The following is a 15,278-nucleotide window of genomic DNA, read 5'->3' as shown; positions in this document are numbered from 1 at the left end:
AGAAGCTTCATTTAAAATTAAATTAAAATGCAGATCTTATTAGTTTAGTGTGATCCTTGCCCTTGCTTTTCTTTGCTGAGTTTTCCAATGTCTGGCACGTATTTGGTTACTTTAAGCTGCACACAGTCTTCTGAGTGATCACTTGTTAACCGGCTCTGAAAAGAACAGAGGATAGGTTTCATGTGTGAACATACCAGGTATGTGGATCCAAATGCTGAAAGCATTGCAAACACACTTTTCTTCAAACAGTTAAATTTCACTGGCAGGGATATCCAGCAGGTCAGAATAGAGGCCCCATGATCTCTCTCGTGGCTTCAAGTGCGCTCCGCAGATCCACAAACTTGAATGTCCACAATTCTGAGCTTTTTAACTGAATGAGTTGCATTTCGAAATCTTCAACACCCATCCACTGAAATACAGACAAATCCAAGTCACTTTCGTTGAACTTTTCAGATTTAATTAGAAAAAAAAGCATTGGGCCAAATTGCTGGAAATCTTGAAATCTGTCAGAAAATTCTGATTCCAGTTCTTGTATGTACTTTCCAATCTCATCGACGTTGACAGTGCAACGTGTCGATAGCTCTTTTATAAGCTGGAAATAGCGGAAAGTAGAAATTTGAATATCCTTGGAAAAAACTGCTAGTTTCACAGCAAATGCTTTCCAGACTTCATAAAGATCCAGAACTGTTTGCCCTGCACCCTGGAGACAGAGGTTGAGTTCGTTTAGGTGAGCAGTGATATCAGTTAGAAACATGAGCTTACACAGCCATTTGTCATCATCCAGTTCGAGGTAGTTTTGTTCTTTTTCCGACAAAAAGGTCTTGATTGCATCAAAACAGTTTACAAAGCGCACCAAAACCTTGCCACAACTTAGCCACCAAATGTTGCTGGGAAGTGGGATGTCACTATAAGCACTGTCCATCTCTTCTAGCAGTGTTTGAAATTGTTTGTGAGTCAAAGCAGATCAAGCAACAAGGAAATTCACAATGTGCACAACTGTATTCATCATATTATTAAGCTCTGAATTAGAAATTTTAGCACACAGGTCTTCTTGATGGATGATACAGTGAAATTTGACTGTCAGGTGGTCAATTTGATCTTCAAGAAACTTTACAAATCCCTTCTGTTTTCCGACCATGGCAGGAGCACCATCTATTGTCACACAAAATATTTTTCTGATATCAACTCCTCGTTCTTCAAAATGGTTTACAAAACTTTCCAGTATATCTTCCCCCTTTGTTGTGCCATGCAGGTGTTTTAGGCAACAAAGTTCCTCTTGGATTTCATCGGAAGCACAGTATCTTGCAACAACTGCCAAAGATGGAACGTCGTTTATATCCACACTCTCATCAACTGCAACACTAAATGCTGTTGTGTCTTTCAATGCAGTCATTTGCTTTTCCTTAATGTTTTCTGCCATTTCACTTATGCATCTCTCAACTGTTCTGGCAGAGATGGGCAGTTCTTTTATTCTAGATATGCCAAATCATTGAACAAATCTCCTAACTGCTGAGAAAAACTTTTTATATATTCCTCATCTGTAAACGGCTTTCTGTTTTTTTGCAATGCACTGTGCAATCTTGTAACTTCCTTCTGTAGCTTGATTTTTATTTACATTTAAGCTTTTAAAAACACTACTTTGCTTCTCATAGGCTGCTGCTACTGCCTTTTTGATTGATTCAGTCTTGTCTGCTTCGTCAAGAAAAGTTTTCTCGTGCTTTGTTTCAAAATGTCGTCGAACACTTGACGTGCGACAAACAACACTTTCATAACAGAAAGCACAAATAGCACGGTCCTTCTTTTCAATAAACCCAAATGCATCTGTCCAAGCAGGCTGAAATGATTGGACATCTAGCTTCACTTTCTTAGGAGCTGCCATTTTGTCAAATGTTCACTTCAACTCTCAGTGGGGAAAAAAATGGCGATAGAAGGCAGGCACAAGGTCAAACGCAGTGTGGTCTGAGATAAGCAATTTTAAGATGGGAGTGTTGAGCTGCACCCCCTCTTCCCTTGTGTGCAACCCTCACTGTCCCAGGCTGGGAACAGTGGGCCACAGCGGTGAGGCTGCAGAGCAGTGATCCAAGGCCAGGAGAAGAGCCCAGGGTGGCCTGCAGGGATTCCAGGCCAGAAAGCAGGCTGAGTAGGGCTGGAGAGCTAGACTGGGCTGGCAGGAGGTCAGCAGCTGGAACCCCAGATTGGGAACTGAGGTGAGTGAGCTGGCCCCGGTAGGGCTGAGCAGGGCTGCAGGCCTGGACCCTGTCTGGAAGGGTGCCTGCGCAAGGTAAGTGGGCTGCCACAGGGGGGACCCCGGTTGCCAAAGAGCCAGCAGTGGGAATCCCAGAGCGCTGCAGGCTGAGCAGCTCAGCCAGCCTCTGCTCTGGGGTTTCAGTCGCGGGCTTCTACCAGCTAGGGTCTCAGCCCCCTGCCAGCCTGAGGTTCCTTCCCCCAGGCCGGCAGTGGGTGCTGAGTGGGACTGGCAGAGGGTCCCCGGCTGGCAGGAGCCGGCGGCAGAAAGCACCAGAGCGGCGGCAGGCTGAGCAGCTCAGCCCGCCCCGCGTGCCATTAAAAATTGGCTCACGTGCCATAGGTTGCCGACCCCTGGTATATATCTTTACAGTTGCGTACCCATGTATGTAAACTTGAAGCTGCTAAGTATCAGAGCATGGGCTGCTTCTTGCTTTATGTGGAAATAGAGAAGGGAGCATTTATTGTGGGGTGGTAGATTTGGATAAATATTCTCAATATTCTTGGTCCTGTTTCTTCCTGTTTTGTTGCATGGGTTCTGCCTGTTCAGGTCCCTAGTAGGCAAGGTCTGAGTGCTACGTTGGCATTTTAAGAAGAGACATGTAAAGGTGTATCAATTGGAAGTTCTTGATGCTGCTAGTATCTTGGCCACATGCTGAAGACCAGCACATGCTGACTTTTTTTTGCTAATGGTGGTGGTTTCCTTCTCTTTCCTTTGCAGTGGTGAAGCGTGTCTAGCTATGGTGAAGCTTGGATCTGCGTCATGGCCCATGATATTTCTGTCCGCAAGAACCTGGTTCCAGTTTCTGTGAATCCAGACCCCGAGGAGAGGGGAAGTACAGACCTTGTGGAAGGGTGAGTTAGGACCTTCATTCCTTCAATATTCTCTCTTCCCCTGCTGACGCATGGGGAGCTCTCGGTCGAATTGCTGAGAGCAATAGCAAGTTGTTATGCAGCTTCCCTCTGACATGATATAAACCTGTTTGTTCCTTTCAGGTGAGTGTTACATGGGGAAGATAACAGAAGCAGGGCTTTATCCTACAGAGGCTTGTCCTAGTGCTTCATGCCAAATGAGAACACATGGGAGTACTGGATCTCTGTGTGTTCTTGGGAGTAAATTTCTGAACATAGACTCTGCTTTCTGTTGGAAGATATAATAGTTGTGGTGAGTGAGTTTCCAGGCACATACATTCAGACTCTGACAGGTGGAATTGGCTGTCTGCAGATAAAGTTGTTCTTCTTTGATTGCTTTCTCACGTTGATTCCACTCTAGGTGTGTGCGCACCCGTGTGCGCAGATGTCAGAGACATTTGCCTTAGTGGTATCTGTAGGGCAGGCTGTGGCGCTTTCTGGGGTGCTGCGTTCATGTTGCAGTATATCAGGCGCTGCCAGCCCTACGCCCTCTCAGTCCTTTCTTACCACCCATGGTGGTCAGTCCGAGTGCCTTTGTCCCTTGTTTTGCAAGTGGCCAGCGGTTTTTCTTCTACCTCAGCCTTGTGCTTCTAGCTGTAAATAGTTTAACTCTTGTTTGTGAGTTGTTAAGTAGCTGTTAAGTGTTCGTTAGATAGTGTCCCAGCCACCGTTGTCCCAGATGGGGTGTGTCTCGGTACCCAGGTTTTAAGCCATGCTCCACATAACAGACCTATGTCTGTTAGTGACCCACACAATAGTTTTCTAAGCTGTCTTGTGGAATCCCACATAAAGGAGCGCTGTCGCATCTGTAAAAACTTTCGTCCTTGGACTCAGATGGAGCGTGACATTTGTCTCAGGGCCGTCCTGATGCAGACTGCCCTGCACCAAGCTTTGGAACCGGAGTGGGCCGATGTGGCACCTGGTGCTTCTACTTCGGTGTGGAGCACACCTCCGGCACCAGGTTCCTCCCGGCACTGACTCCTGTTGCTGGTGCCGAAGAAGAAACCTAAGAAGATGGTACCGGGCAAGCCCAACCAGGGGGCTCAGGCAAAGGACCCTGTTTAGGCCTTATGCCCCCTCTGGACCTTCAGAAGGGCTTGTCGCTGGGGAGTTCCTCCTCCTGAAAGGACCCATCATCGACTCTGGGGAGCAGTAAAGGGCCCAATTCGACAGCACAGTCAACACTCTGCCAGCTCCTGGCACCAGGAGAGCGGAGAGTGCCCCGTCTGCAGATGGCACCATGCAGGGCAGTGGATACTGCTATGGCTCCCTGAGAGGGCAAGCCCATTGGCAAGGCCTCACACAAGACAAGTGAGCGCCACCAGTCTCCAGAGCCAAGACAGAGCTTGGGGCCACCTTGTTCTTGGTCTCTGCATTGGCCCAGGTCTTTGGCTCACCGCTATGAATCTTCAGCTCCCAGGATTTTCACAAATGCGTGGTGCTGGTAGCGGCTTACGTGAGACATCAAGGAGTCCAGATCTTCCCGAATCTCAGTGACTGGCTTATCAAGGTCAGGTCTCTGGGGCAGGTGTACAGGAGCCTCAATCTGGTGTGGTCCACCTGCAGCGACCTGGGCCTGTTAATAAACAAAGAAAAGTCCACATTAATGACAGTCCAATGCATAGTCGTACTGAAGGGTGAACTGTCAGGCTGGAAGGAGGTTACTAGCGGAGTCCCTCAAGGATCGGTTTTGGGACCGATCTTATTTAACCTATTTATTACTGACCTTGGCACTTAATTACTGACCTTGTGCACAAAGAGCGGTGAATGTGGTTAATGAAAGTTTGCGGATGACAACGAAGCTGGGGGGTATTGCTAACACAGAGAAGGACGGATACTATTCAGGAAGATCTGGACCACCTTGTAGCACTGAGTAATAGTAATAGGATGAAATATAATAGTGAAAAGCTGCAAAGGTCATGCACTTAGGGATAATAATAAGCAATTTTAGATATACGTTGGGGACGCATCAGTTGGAAACGACGAGGAGGAGAAGGACTTGGGGTATTGGTTGATAGCAGGATGACTGATGAGCCGCCAATGTGATATGGCTGTTAAAAAAGCAAATGCGGTTTTAGGATGCATCGGGCGAGGTATTTCCAGCAAGGAGAAAGGAGGTGTTAGTGCGTTATATACGGCGCTGGTGAGAGCCCACCGTGGATAATTGTGTGCAGTTCTGGTGTGTCCATTTTAAGAAGGATGAATTCAAACTGGAACAGGTTTTCAGAGACGGGGCTACTAGGATGATCGCGAGGAATGGAAAATCTGCCTTATGAAAGGAGACTAAAAGAGCTTGGCTTGTTTAGCCTGGCCAAAAGAAGGCCTCCGGGGGGATAATGCTTGCTCTATATAAATATATCAGGGGAATTAACGTTAGGAGGGAGAGGAATTATTTAAGTTTTAGTACTAATGTAGGCACAAGGACGAATGGTACAAAACTGGATATTAGGGAAGTTTAGACTTGAAATTAGACGAAGGATTTCTAACCATTAGGGGAGTTGAAGTTCTGGAACAGGCCTTCCGAGGGAGTAAGGTGGGGGCAAAAGACTCTATCTGGCTTTAAGACTAAGCTTGATAAGTATATGGAGGGGATGTTATGATGGGATAGTTTAATTGTGGGCAATTGATGCTTGGATTATCGGCAGATGAAGTCTGCTCCCATGGGTCTGTGAGGGGGATTTTGTTTTTTGGATGGGATGTGGAACTGAGTTACTGCAGAGAATTCTTTCTCTGGGCTGGTGGTGAGTCTGTGCCCACATGTCTCAGGGTTTAGCTGATCGGCCATATTTGGGGTCGGGAAGGAATTTTTCCTCCAGTGGCGGATTGGCAGGGCCCTGGAGGTTTTTCGCCTTCCTCTGCAGCGATCGGGGCATGGGTCGCTTGCTGGTGGATTCTCTCAGCTTTGAGGTCTTCTTCAAATCTCAATTTTGAGGATTTCAATAACTCAGTCATGGGTTCGGGGTTGTTATAAATGTGTATGGGCAGGGTTTTGTGGCCTGCCTTGTGGAGGAGGTCAGACTAGATGATCATATTGGTCCCTTCTGACCTATGAGTCTATGAGTCATAGGGTTCATTGGAATGGTCCATGACTCCACGCGGGCCAGGACCTTCCTTATGGAAGCATGTTTTAAGGCCATGTCAAGCTTAATCTCACACACAAAGAACCACCCGCTCACCACGGTCCACATGTGCCTCCTACTGATGAGCCACATGGCTGCTTGCACATACTTCAACTATGCCCATCTTCATCTGCGGCCTCTGCAAGTGTGGCTAGCCTCGGTCTACACCCCCAGCAGGCGCCCCCTGGACTGAGTGGTCACTGTGCAGAACCACATCCTTCTGTCTCTGGATTGGTGGCGGGATCCCAGGTCGGTGCTGCAGGGAGTCTCCTTCGCGATCCCATCTCTGTCGTAGACATGTTGGATCTGGGCTGGGGAGCCCATCTGGGTGAGCTCAACACCCAGAGCTGCTGGCTCCGCAACGATCTCGTCCTTCATATCAACATCAGTGAGCTCAAAGCGGTTTGCCTGGCCTGTCAGGTTTTTTGCCCCACCTGAAACGTAAGGTAGTGCAAGTCCTCACAGACTATTCCACTGCCATGTATTACATCAACAGGCAGTGCAGTACCAGGTCTTCAGTCCTTTGTCAGGAAGCCCTTGGCCTCTGGGACTTTTGTGTGTGTCATGCCGTTCATCTGGTAGCCACCCACCTGCCCAGAACCAAGAACATCCTGGCAGATCGCATCAGCAGGACCTTCTCGTCTTGCCACGAATGGTCGCTCCATCCGGAGCTGGTCAGTCTAATCTTTTGCATTTGGAAAACTCCCCAGGTGGACCTATTTGCATCCTGGCAGAACAGAAAGTGCCACACGTTGTGTTCTCACAGGGCAGGGACAAGTGCTCCCTGTTGGATACCTCCCTGATTTCATCGTTAGGAGCACTGATGAATGCCTTCTCGCTGGTGCTGTTAATCCACAGGATCCTGCTCAAGGTAAGCAAGACAAAGCAACAATCATCCTCATAGCCCCAGCATGGCTTCGTCAACAATGGTTCAACATGCCGCTGAGTCTTTCGACAGCCACCTCGCTGCAGCTGCCTCTTTGACTGGATGTGCTGTCCCAGATCCACAGCAATCTGCTGCAGCGCCACCAAGTTCAGATGCATTTGACAGCCTGGCTACTGCGTGGCTTAGTGGGGACGAATGGCGGTGTTCCACAGGTGTCCAGCAGGTTCTGCTGGGTAGCAGGAAACCCTCCACCAAGGCCACTTACATGGCAAAGTGGAAGTGGTTCATGTGTTGGGCCTTGGATCATCACATTCATGCAGACGAGGCCCTACTGCAAGGCATCCTGGACAATTTGCTGCATCTTAAGCTCCAAGGCCTGTCACAATCTTTGGTCAAGGTACACCTGGCAGCTATTTCGGCATTCTACCCACTGTTCCAAGGCAGATCGGTCTTTGCCCATCTGTTGATGGTGCGGTTCCTGAAAGTTCTGGAGTGCTATTACCTGCATGTCCAGGACCCAGTTCCTCTTTGGGTCCTGAATCTTGTGCTGTCACGGTTCATGGGCCCCCACTTCGAGCCCTTGGCTTCCTGCTCCCTCCCTGTCACAACTTTAAAGTCTGTTATTTCATGCTCCTCCAGGGCTGGAAGCAAGTGCAGGGTTCTGGGGGGAACTGGGAATCCTGGGAAACTTCCTCTCTAATTGTACAAAACTCCTTTTGCTAGCTCTGTGGAAACATGAAATATTGAATTTTTAAAGTATGTCCTTTCCTGTCAACAGAAGCTGTCAGTGGCTTATGACTGAATCTTGCCCATCCTGGAATGCTAGAATATGTCTGTCATGGTATAATTCCCCACCCTGAACCTTAGCGTCCAAAAGATGGTGTACCAGCATGAATTCCTCTAAGCTTAATTACCAGCTTAGAACCTGTAGTGCTGCCACCAACCAGGAATTCCAGTACCTGGTACACGCTGGTCACTCCAAAACCTTGCCCGGGGAACCCCAAGACCCAGACCCTCTGGATCTTAACACAAGGAAAGTAAACCCTTTCCCCCACCGTTGCCTCTCCCAGGCTTCCCCTCCCTGGGTTACCCTGGAAGATCACTGTGATTCAAACTCCTTGAATCTTAAACAGAGAGGAAAATGCACCTTCCCCCCTCCTTCTCTCTCCCCCTCCCAGACTCTCCCTGAGAGAGACAGTAATCCTGGCACAGAGAGAAATTAGCCTTTCTCTCCCCCTTCCCTCCTTTCTCCCCACCAATTCCCTGGTGAATCCAGACCCCGTCCCCTGGGGTCTCACACCAGAATAAAAAAACAATCAGGTTCTTAAACAAGAAACTTTTAATTAAAGAGAGAAAAACAGTAAAAATTATCTTTGTAAATTTAAAATGGAATAGGTACAGGGTCTTTCAGTTATAGACACTGGGAATACCCTCCCAGCCTAAGTATTCAAGTACAAATTAAAATCCTTTCAGCAAAAATACAAATTTGAACTCCTTTCAGCCAAATACACAATTAAACTCCTTCCAGCCAAATGCACATTTGCAAATAAAGAAAACAAACATAAGCCTAACTCGCCATCTACCTAGTACTTACTATTTGGAATCTATAAGAACCTGTATCAGGGAGATTGGAGAGAAACCTGGTTGCACGTCTGGTCCCTCTGAGCCCCCAGAGTGAACAACAACCAAAAACTAACAGCACACACAGAAACTTCCCTCCCTCAAGATTTGAAAGTATCCTGTCCCCTAATTGGTTCTCTGATCAGGTGACAGCCAGGCTTACTGAACTTGTTAACCCTTTACAGTCAAAAGAGATATAAAGTACTTCTCTTCTATTAACTCCTACTATCTGTTTATGACAATGTCCCTGGAGCAACAGACTAGTGTAGAAACCAGCTGAGGCAGTCATAGGCACATCTAAGTTCATTTATCATATAGATGTCACCTCCACATATCTGGCTTCATTTGTGTAATAAGCATGTACATATGTACACATAAAGAAGGTACATGTAATTAAAAATACACATGCTTTTAAAAAACATACAGGCTTTTGTAATCATGTCACATGCTCATGATGGTTAGTGATTAAGTCTGATAAGGTCTAAGATTAGTGAGCCCAAAGGGAGAGGTGGTAGCAGTCCATTTTTGGCTTACAATCCAAATATGAATGTTGCTCCCCATTGTTCTGGGCTATGTCTGGTCATTTGACCTCATGGTGAAGGTGAGTAGGGGAGCCTCAGAGTACAAATTCCAGCCCCTTGAATGATCTGATTTTCCTTTTAAATATATAAAACTGGTTTCTCTGTGTTGGCAAAGCTGAGATGTGCTAATATTGCCTTTGTCTCTTCCCTGGTCATCAAGAGAGCTGTAGATGGACTGGGGTGGGGAGCCTGTCAATAGATGGATTGTTGTGCTTCAATTCCTGTCTTGTTCATGCAGATCAGCAATGTGTGTTTGTGGTCCACCAGCCAAATGAGCTGTTTCTGTAATCTCTCTGGATTTGCAGTCACGAGCTGATCCTGACTTTCAAATATTCAGCCTCATCTGCTGTTTGAGTCCCCTAAGAGCTGTCCTAGTTAGAGCACAGTTTGGAACCGTGATAATCCCATGGCAAAAGCCATTGTGGTGATTCTCTTGCTAGTATGTCTCTGTGTATGTGCATCCTTTAAATATTCATCCAGGGGAATAAGTGCAGCCAGGAGGTACTACAGTCCAGCACATCGGTCTTTAATTATACGTGGCTCTGGACTCGCAGACAGCCCTGGACCACCTGGAGTCACTCTGCCCCAGAAAGGCCTCTGCCAGGTGAACGAAGGGGGCATCCCTCTGCATTTAGATGACGGAGAAAAACTGATATGTATGCATGAGTAGATTTTCCAGGTTTTATCCAGCAAAGTGCAGTGGTAGAGTCACACCTCAAGAGTCTTGTCTTATTCTGCAGCTTGGCTTCATTTCTGTTTGGAGGTGACACTTGGATTTTAAAAGCTGAATAGGTGGCTTCTCACAGGGACTCAATCTCCCTCTGTCCCCTCATCACCCCCTTATATGTAGAGCCTTGTTCTGCTTTGGGATGAACAGCTCCATGGAAATCACTGGGCATGCCTTATGTCCTGCGATGGAGGAATCAGGCCCATGCTAGGCACTTGTCGTTGTAGTGCCTCAGCATCTCCCCAGAGTCACTGCCTGGGAGGGTTGGTTTCCTAGGTGGGTGCGAGCCCTGTCCGAAGGAGGAGGGAGATATTATAGTCATGTTCTTGAGGGAGTGGGGCATGCTTTGGTTCAGCCCAGAGGAAGACTTTAAGGAAACAGTGAGGCTCTCTCCAAAGGGCAAGTATTCAGAGAGTTCCTGACCAGAAGCATAGGCATGTGCAGCACATTTCATTAGGATGTGCACCCAGGGAATTTTATTTATTTCTATATTTATTTTTAAGAGGCAAACATTTATTGAATACTCAGTCATAAAGGACATTTATTTTTATTCATCAAACCAACTAAAGAAACTAAAATGTAACTAAACTCATTTTTTTGTAAATTAACAACTAAACTTTACTTAAAAATTGAGACACAAAATACCAAATTTTTGCTGTAGTGATAACCAGGTGTATACAAAGATACAGTCAATATTCATGATCTTTATCTTTAACTAGATAATGAGCTAACCCAAACTGACCAAAACAGATTAAGGTTTCTTCATCTTCCTGTCCTAGAGAATGAGACATCGGTCACCAGGTGTTATGGACTTAAATTCCTCAATCACATCATTGTAATTAACTGATGAAGCCAATTCTTGTTCAATGTACAAAATCATGAGTGAGTCAAGGCGCTGTTGGGACATTGTACTTCTTAGTTTGTTTTTTACATGTGCTAGTTTCAAAAAGACTCTTTCACATGAACAGCTTGTAACAGGTAAGACTGCAGAGCATTGAATAGATTTGTAAAAGGCCTGGAACATGGAAGACCGATCTGATTCCTTTAGCCAATCAAGCCAGTCTCTGGTGGTGTTCATAGTGCTACCTCTAGGAACAGATCTGTCATAACCGCGAAGCAATCCAACTTCAGCTTCCAACTCATCCAAGGACACTTTAAATTTGTTGGCAATGATTCTTATATCATCCCTGCCAATGTCTAAGCTCAGCAGTTTTCCCATTGCAGTCACAATTTTACAAGTCTCCTGTTCAAATCGCTAGTCAATGCTGGTAATCACTGAGTCTAGGAATGGGTAAAATGAAGTTATTCTCTCCTGCTCCTCTTTTGTATCAAAGCGATGCTGGGATTCAAATGTGTCATCAATACGAGTGGACATTTTTCTTTTTAACTGGGGGACTCGATATATTATTCTCTACACATATTTTCACAGTCACTGAAAATAGATTGAAAATATTCCGGGCCACTTCTCATCGCAGCCAAAGAGTTACACAAGATTTTCACCCCTGTCATTGCAGTAAGTAAGTTGAGATCTGGAGCTTGAAGAGCCTCACTCACTTTTACCACCATCTGGAGAATAGGGTGCATCGTGTGAAGGACAAAGATGAACTTGAATGAATTTAGTTCATGGATAAGGCCCCTGGCTTTTAATTTAGTGTCAGCAAGGCGAGTTGTTTCAGTAATCTCTTATAAGCTTGTAAAAATGATGGAGTAGTTTTGTTTTACAGCAGCCACTGCTTCTGCTCAGCATGCCCATCTTGTGTTTGATAGTAACTTCAAAGTCTTCAACTGGGATCCTACTTCTTGTGAAATCTTCTCCATTACTGCATGTCGCATAGGACTCCCCTCCATGAAGGCATAGAGTCTGAATAACACCAAAAAAATCAAAGACAGTCTTGTTTTTGTTTACTTGAAGTGCATGCATCTACTAGGACGAGGTTCAAACAATGCGCATAGCAGTGTACATAGAGTATTTCACTGTTTCTTTCTTTACATTTAATTTGAACTCCCGCAGTACATCCAGACATAGTAGATGAGCCATCAAAACAGACAGACATCACTGATGATGAGTCAATTTTAAGAATGCCAAGGACGTCATTTAACTGGTCAAAAATAGACTGAGCATCAACTGTTAATAGTCACAAAGTGTTCAACTGGACTATGTTTTTCATTGTCAAAATACCGCACTACAATGGACGTCCTCTCGTGGTGTCCACAGTCAGTAGTGTCGTCGGCAATTGTTGAGACCATTTTTCCATTTAGTGAAGACACAATCTTTTGTTGCACAACGTTGTGCAAGGCCACAATTAAATCATTTTGGATGTGATTACTCAGATAGGTAGCGTTTCAAGGAGATTGTTGCACATGCTTTGCCATTACGGGATCATATTTTGGAGCATATTGACAAGATTTAGAAATAAACCTTTCTCAAAACTGTCAGCTTTTTCATTGCGACCCCTGAATGGTCTCCCACCTTTCGCCAAACACAGAACAATGTCAGTCAGTCGCTCCATTACACTTCGGTTATGGCACCATTCTTCTTCTTGTTTAGACAGATAAGCCTGCTTGCCTTCATCCAACAATACATCAATAGGTTTCCCTTCATTAAAACTTGACCATGAAGAACAGATCAACACTTGAGATTTTGACAGTTGGTGGTTTTTAAAACATTGATTAGCTCTATGCCAGTTTCTGAATCCCTTATCAATAAATGCTGAATCCATGTGACCTTTGTTTGCTGCATCATTAGAGGAGAAGAAACGGCAGTAAAAGCAAAATGCTGTGTCCTTTGATGGACTATATTCTAACCACCTATACTTTCCATACCAATCAGACTGAAAACTTTTTTGTTTATTCCTTATTTTACTTCTAGGAAACATGTTCAATCTATGCTGATAAGGACCTCTAGATAATTGAGACTGGCATTCTAATATATTTTTTGGAATATCACAGACTGAGTCATCAGATGGAATGTTTGATATCTTTGAATAGGAACTACAGTGACCTGAACTAAGAGACAAAGTCTGTTTCTGTTGGCCGTTACTCAAGTTTATTGCATGCACTGGAACTGGTGGCGGCATTATCTTCATGTAAATTCTTAACCAAGGAGTCCGAGGTATTTGCACTACTATCAGCACATTCATTATAATTCAGTTTGTCTGCTCCTTTTCTTATCTTAACAACGAACTGATCCATATTTTAAAATTAAAAGAGAGTAGCATACAATTGAATTAAAACGTAAAGCCATGGACTTGTTATGCTATTTCAGTAGAGTACACGCGACAAAGATTACAAACACTGTAGTCAGTGTGCTGGGCACGCCTGACACGGCTGCTTATATAGGTCAAAGAATTTTCTAGAATAGTAGTCGGAGGGTAGGGGGAGGACCAATGGTAATGCAGCGCCGGAGCAGGGGGGACACATGCTGTGAGCGAATGCGGGCTTTCTGTACATTTCTACAACATCTGTATTATGCAATTCGGCGCTTATTGCATAATACAACAATCCATACTTTAAAACTAAGAGAGTGTATTGTGCAATTAAATTAAAACATAAAGCCACTTTTTTTTTGTTGAGACATTAGGGCAGAGGTGGGCAAACTTTTTGGGTCGAGGGCCACATCGGGGTGGGGAAATTGTGTGCAGGGCCGGGGCAGGGGGTTGGGGTGCGGGAGGGAGTGTGGGGTGTAGGAGGGGGTGCGGTGTGCAAGAACAGGCTCAGGGCAGGGGATTGGGGCAGAGAAGGGGTGCGGAGTATATGAGGGGGCTCAGGGAAGGGAGTTGTGGTGCAGGAGGAGTGCAGAGTGCAGGCAGAGGGCTTAGGGCAGGGAGTGGGGGTGCGCGGTGCAGGCAGGGGACTTAGGGCAGGGAGTTGGGGGGTGGGGTTCAGGAGGGGTTCATGGTCCGGCCTGGTGCTGCTTACCTAAAGCAGGTCAGGGTGGCAGCTTCGCGCTCCCTGGCTTCCTGCCCTGGCCTGGCCCCATGCCGCACCATTCACCATGTCTCTGCGCGGCCCCTCCACAAGCTGCCCTTGCCATGCCTTCAGGTATCTCCCCTGAAGCTCCCATTGGCCGCGGTTCCCCATTCCTGGCCAATGGGACCTGCGGGGTGTGGTGCCTGGAGCAACGCATGGAGCCCTCTCCCCTCCATGGCGCTACAGGGCCCCCCTGGGAGGGGCAAAGTCCTGTGGGACGGATCCAAAGCCCTGAGGGGCTGGATCCAGGCTGTAGTTTGCCCAACCCTACATTAGGGTGTGCTTGGGCACACACCGTGCGCATTCCTATGGGTATGTCTACACTACGGGATTACTCTGGTTTTACAGAATTTGATTTGTGGCAACAGATTGTATAAAGTCGAGTGCATGCGGCCACACTAAGCACATTAATTCGGCGGTGTGCGTCCATAGTACTGAGGCTAGCGCTGACTTCTGGAATGTTGCACTGTGGGTAGCTATCCCATAGTTCCCGCAGTCTTCCCCACCCATTGAAATTCTGGGTTGAGATCCCAGTGGCTGATGGGGCAAAAAAATTGTTGTGGGTGGTTCTGGGTACATGTTATCAGGCCCCCCTCTCCCTCCCTCCTTCCCTCCATGAAAGCAACGTCAGACAACTGTTTTGTGCCTTTTTTCCTGGGTTACCTGTGCAGATGCCATACCACGGCAAGCATGGATCCCGCACAGGTGACTGTGACCGTAAGTCTCCTGGGTGCTGGCAGATGTGGGACTGCATTGCTACACAGCAGCAGTTCATTGCCTTTTGGCAGCAGATGGTGCATTAGGACTGAAAGCCATCGTCATCATACAGAGATGGGGGTGACTCAGCCAGGTCATTTCCCATCTTCTGCCGAGCACCCAGGAGATGATGAGGGCTAGCAGTCATAATGCAGCACCTTCTGGCAAGCATCCAGGAGATAACGATGGCTAGCAGTCATACTGCACCGTCTGCTGCCAGCCTAAGATGTAAAAGATAGATGGAGTGGATCAAAACAAGAAATAGACCAGCTTTGTTTCGTATTCATTTGCTCCCCCCTTTCTCCGTGAAATCAGCAGCCTGCTAAACCCAGACTTTTGAGTTCAATCCTTGAGGGGGCCATTCTGCGTGACAGTTGTTTGTGTTTCTCCTTGATGCAAAGCCTCCGCCTTTGTGGATTTTAATTCCCTGTAAACCATGTTGTCAGTTGCTCCTCCCTCCATCA

At 46.4% G+C, this 15,278-nt stretch overlaps 1 protein-coding gene across 2 annotated transcripts in view; it reads left to right on the top strand.

The window, feature by feature from the left end:
• Positions 1-2,970: 2,970 nt before the first annotated feature.
• The window catches only part of LOC116836020 (ankyrin repeat and fibronectin type-III domain-containing protein 1-like), a 493,838-nt gene continuing 481,530 nt past the window's right edge, over positions 2,971-15,278 (top strand). Inside the window, exon 1 of one of the 2 annotated variants that reach the window (XM_032799361.2) lies at positions 2,971-3,099. In XM_032799361.2, coding sequence (XP_032655252.1) covers positions 3,008-3,099 — 92 coding nt within the window. In that variant the 5' untranslated portion in view covers positions 2,971-3,007. The remainder of the gene's footprint in view (positions 3,100-15,278) is intronic. The other variant, XM_032799357.2, reaches the window with a different exon arrangement.

The sequence above is a fragment of the Chelonoidis abingdonii genome, chromosome 9 (genome assembly GCF_003597395.2).
Source record: "Chelonoidis abingdonii isolate Lonesome George chromosome 9, CheloAbing_2.0, whole genome shotgun sequence".
Classification (NCBI taxonomy): Eukaryota; Metazoa; Chordata; order Testudines; family Testudinidae; genus Chelonoidis; species Chelonoidis abingdonii.
The sequence above is the reverse complement of the archived record's forward strand: the minus strand, read 5'-3'. Positions and strand labels throughout refer to the sequence as shown.